The sequence below is a fragment of the Salvia hispanica genome, chromosome 2, assembly GCF_029641045.1.
Source record: "Salvia hispanica isolate PSC_SH4W2 chromosome 2, Shi_PSC_v1, whole genome shotgun sequence".
Lineage (NCBI taxonomy): Eukaryota > Viridiplantae > Streptophyta > Magnoliopsida > Lamiales > Lamiaceae > Salvia > Salvia hispanica.
Window position 1 is genome coordinate 13,086,054 of NC_142693.1, and position 4,166 is coordinate 13,090,219.

The window sequence follows — 4,166 nt, forward strand, 5'->3', positions numbered from 1 at the left end:
AGCCGATTCGGTGCTCGCCGATCGCTAGTTCGGCTAGCCGCTATTGGAGATGCTCTTGATCAGCCACATCCGATTCCGCTTTCTTAACTGAAACTAGGAAGCCGTTTAAGCTTATAAGCATCCTTGTCTAGAGGCTTATTTTACCAATTTTGTCTTTAGTCTCGTCCCATATCATGGGCGCATATTTTTATGAGATTGGGAGGTTTTATTTACATTAATTAGTGAAATTTTAGTCGTTTGTAATTTTCAGCGAAAGCAAATTATGGCGTAATTAAGGGAATGATGAGGAAGCATGGCAATGGGGCCGTTGAGGGTCCCCTTGCTGCGCTTGTGGTTACAATTTCACCCCCAATCTTCTCAACTCTCCACCCCTGCCTCGATTTCTCTCTCGTAGCTCTCTCTCATTGCTGATTCCAACTCAGGTTGGTTAGTATATCCCTTTCCATTTTACTTGTCCAATCACAGTATAATGTTCACTAGTTTGTTTCCGTGCGCGGGCATTTACTTCGCTTGAATTAGGGCTTTTATTGTCTGTGAAATTATGGAAAGGTTTGGGTATTCAGGGATCAGTTTTACTGCTTCTAAATGAATTCAATGCTATACTTTTCAAAGGCTTTGATTGCTGTGTGAGTATAAATGAAACTCAATTTTAGCTTATGATGGAATTTTGCACCTAACATCAACTCATGCTACTCTTGATCAACAACTGAGGTTTCTATGTTAAAAGGATTTAAGCAGTGTTAGTTTCAGCAAGAACAATGTACATGAGAAGAAGTTGATCTACATTAACTAGCAATATCAGTCGTGATACTTAAATGTGAGGATCATCTGTATGAGATATCATACAAAAATTTACTTGATGACTGATGTCTGCCTTGTATCTCTACAGCCTCAAATTCTGGGGAAAATCTCTAGCTCAGACTGTCTGCTTTCTGCATTCATCATTTATTCATCTCTTCATCTTAAGACTAGCTGCAATAGGAGCATTGAGTTGAATCCATGGCTAAAGTAAATGGTGTTGTTTATTCATCTGCGAGATCACCGCAGCACACTAAGTGTATCATAAGCAAGGAGCAAATCATCGTAGACAGGGAACAGGACATCTATCGCTGCCTAACTTGATATTCAGTTCAAAGCGATTCTGGCCATTAGGTCGAAAGTTAAATGTATGTATTGGACAGCGAGGATTTTCTTTGGTATGCCAATCAACAGAAACACAAAATACAGAATCAAAAGAGCATGGGAGGAGCCATCGTGATGGTTCAGTTATATCCAGGTATACATTGCTTTGTTTGAGAATGATAAATCATCTACTCCGTGACGCAACATGATTCTCGATAACCACCTGCTATTTGGGATTTCAATCTCTTCACTGAGCTTTTTCTGATAAAATTAAGTATGAATTTTACATTTCAATTGAGTAGTGGAGCATTTAGTTGTCTTCTCATAGCTATGGTTACATTACATTTTAGACGAATGTCCTTTGTCGTAATATTTTAAAATCTGATCAGTGGTAGTAAACATCATATACCACATCATTGTGCACCATAATATTTTGTATAATCAGGATTTTCTGATAAACCAAGCTGTTCTGGAGGTTAATTTTAATAGTTTATGCTTTTGTTTGCATAGATCTCAAGGTGGAGATGAGAATCCCACAGAGACTGGAAAAACCATCTCATCTAGTCAAGGATTAGCTGAAGCATGCAAATATGTCTCAACTGCAAAATATGTCTAATTTTTAAGCACTAGGCTATCTCTTTTAAGTTTCTATAGCTTCAACAGTTTCAAGAATCAATCCAGATGAACAATCTTCATGTCCGCTCTGTAATACCACCTATAAATTATAATTTACATTTCAGGGGCATAATGAAGTTGGATGCTCGTGCACGACAAGATGTTGCCTTTCTTGGTTCAGAGTTCCTCAAACTTGATGGTAAGCATTTCTCAGCAACAATATTGGAGTGGCATAAAGACTTAGGTTCAAGTGTTTGTAATTATACATCAGAAATAAACTAGGAGTACTTCTTAATATGCATGCATAAGGACTTAACTTATATGCTACTTTTATCTACATTTTACTTTTAGACACATATCCAATCATATGAACACAACCATGAAAATCAACATTTACAGATGCAACTACTTTAGTGAGTTTGGGAAAAGCTAAAAGATGTATATGATGCTGAACTCAGTTATGCTTGATCAAGCAATAACCACGTTTGTTATGTGGTAGCACGTGCTAGGGAAGACACAGAGAAAATTGATAATGATGTAAAGAAAAGAGCTGAAAGGCTTCATCATGGTGCTACAGTAAGAAATCTCCATCCCCCAATCCCCGTCTATTCCTAAAATATAAAATAAAGAAGATCTCTAAATCAACCTCTTCTGGTTACTATGTGCAGATTCTGAGAAAATTAGCTGAATCAAGATTAAAAAGTGCTGCTGACAAACACTGGAGTGATGGTGCTTTGGAGGTCAGTATGGTGCTTAAGCTGCCTTATAGAGCTTTTCAATCAGTCAGAACATCTTTATCTTGATTCTTGAGTTGCATGTTTGATTTCCTATTAAAACATGGTTTCGTTTGTTGTTTATTCTTTTCTCCCCTGTTTTCTAGTGGGTTGAATGCCTTTAACTAAATGGCCAACATACTAAGAGGCTTCTAACTGATATTGGAACTTTGAATGATGATCGGAAGTCTTCTGTTTGGTGAAATAGCCTTTTTGTAATCTTGTTCAGGCTGATTTAAAGCGAGCTGACTTTGCTGCCAAACGATGTGCTATGGAAGATTCTCTGATGGCGTTGGAGGTATATTTATCATAAAAGTTTGTTTTATTTGTAGTTTTCACAACTTCAGTTGCCCTTCTACTGGAAATACATGTCCTTTACTTTTATATTATTATTTGAGGATTCAAATATTCTGTTTGTTGGAATTGCAGTTTCTCAAAAACATTCATGATATGATGGTGAGCAAAATGCAGAGATCGTGAGTTTCTAACAACAGTATACCTTCCTCATTGTTCAAGATATATGAATACTTCCTGACTAAAAAATATGATCCATGCAGGAAAAGTGATCCTACAGATGCTGCGGATGCCAGAAGGCATGTAACACTTGAAAAGAACGGGAAAACTCTTGAGTTTCTCCCAGGGGAGGTATCTATAGATCGTATTGATGCCATTCAGGTTAGTGTAGACAACATTTGTGCATACCTTCTATCAGGTAAGAAATATCCTTATGCCGACTTTCTTTAACTCAGGAAGCTTATGAGAGCATGGCTGTTGCGCTTTCTGTAGCTGATGGAATTGACTATACCGATCCTGAAGAGGTCTGATTCAATTGAATACAGCTTAGTAGATTCTCAATTCCCAATTCTTTTCCTATAACTTATTCTCTGTTTGGAGCAGTTGGAGTTGCTTGTGGCAGCTCTTATTGATCTAGATGCAATGGATGGAAAAAGCAGTGTATCTCTATTGGCAGAGTGCTCGAGCTCTCCTGATGTCAGCACCAGGTATCTGCTACCAGTCCCTTCTTCATTCCTCTATTATATCTAGTTCATCGACTAACATTAAACATTGATATTGTGAACTATATGCGAGTCAGTTTTTCCCGTTAGCTCCACACATGTGCATTGGTGCATGATCTTAGAATTTCTTCTCTTTCAATTTTATGTATCTTCAATGAGCAGGAGAGCTCTAGCAAATGCATTATCAACAGCTCCATCAATGTGGACTCTAGGAAATGCTGGCATGGGAGCTCTGCAGGTAGTTCTTAGTCACTCTCTTGAGACCATTCTCCCTCTGAAGTACAAAGCTTAACGCGCATTACATACTTGCAGAGGCTGGCCGAAGATAGCAATCCTGCAATCGCGGCAGCTGCAGCTAAAACCATCTATGAATTGAAGAGGCAGTGGGAAATAGAGGAAGGTGATAGCTGGAGGTTCATGATGAATCAAGATACCCAAGTAAATAATACAGATGATGATGATGATGATGATGAGAGTGAAACTGGTTAAGAATCCATTTTCATTTGTAATCTCTGGCCTATATCATTGGTTCTCTTTAAGAAATTTTGATAATGCTCATTCAAATCTTGATTTTGTATCATTTTGTAAAATAAAGTGAGTTAAGTAATGCCAATTTAGTGCCCTCAGTTTGTAGGGATGA

General features: G+C 37.9%; 1 protein-coding gene across 1 annotated transcript; it reads left to right on the plus strand.

The window, feature by feature from the left end:
- The first annotated feature begins 346 nt into the window (after nucleotides 1–346).
- LOC125214630 (senescence-associated protein AAF, chloroplastic-like) lies at nucleotides 347–4,166 on the plus strand. Its single transcript, XM_048115736.2, has 12 exons — nucleotides 347–422; nucleotides 1,048–1,276; nucleotides 1,863–1,936; nucleotides 2,237–2,313; nucleotides 2,406–2,477; nucleotides 2,740–2,808; nucleotides 2,940–2,986; nucleotides 3,068–3,185; nucleotides 3,260–3,328; nucleotides 3,408–3,511; nucleotides 3,689–3,764; nucleotides 3,839–4,166. The coding sequence occupies exons 3-12, from the start codon at nucleotides 1,870–1,872 to the stop codon at nucleotides 4,013–4,015; spliced, it is 876 nt and encodes a 291-aa protein (XP_047971693.1). The 5' UTR covers nucleotides 347–422; nucleotides 1,048–1,276; nucleotides 1,863–1,869; the 3' UTR covers nucleotides 4,016–4,166.

Coding starts and splice junctions, on each gene's coding strand:
- LOC125214630 (XM_048115736.2), top strand. CDS start 1,870: ATGAAGTTGGATGCTCGTGCACGACAAGATGTTGCCTTTCTTGGTTCA. Junction 2,478..2,739: donor GGAGTGATGGTGCTTTGGAG/GTCAGTATGGTG, acceptor AATCTTGTTCAG/GCTGATTTAAAGCGAGCTGA. Junction 3,765..3,838: donor CTGGCATGGGAGCTCTGCAG/GTAGTTCTTAGT, acceptor ACATACTTGCAG/AGGCTGGCCGAAGATAGCAA.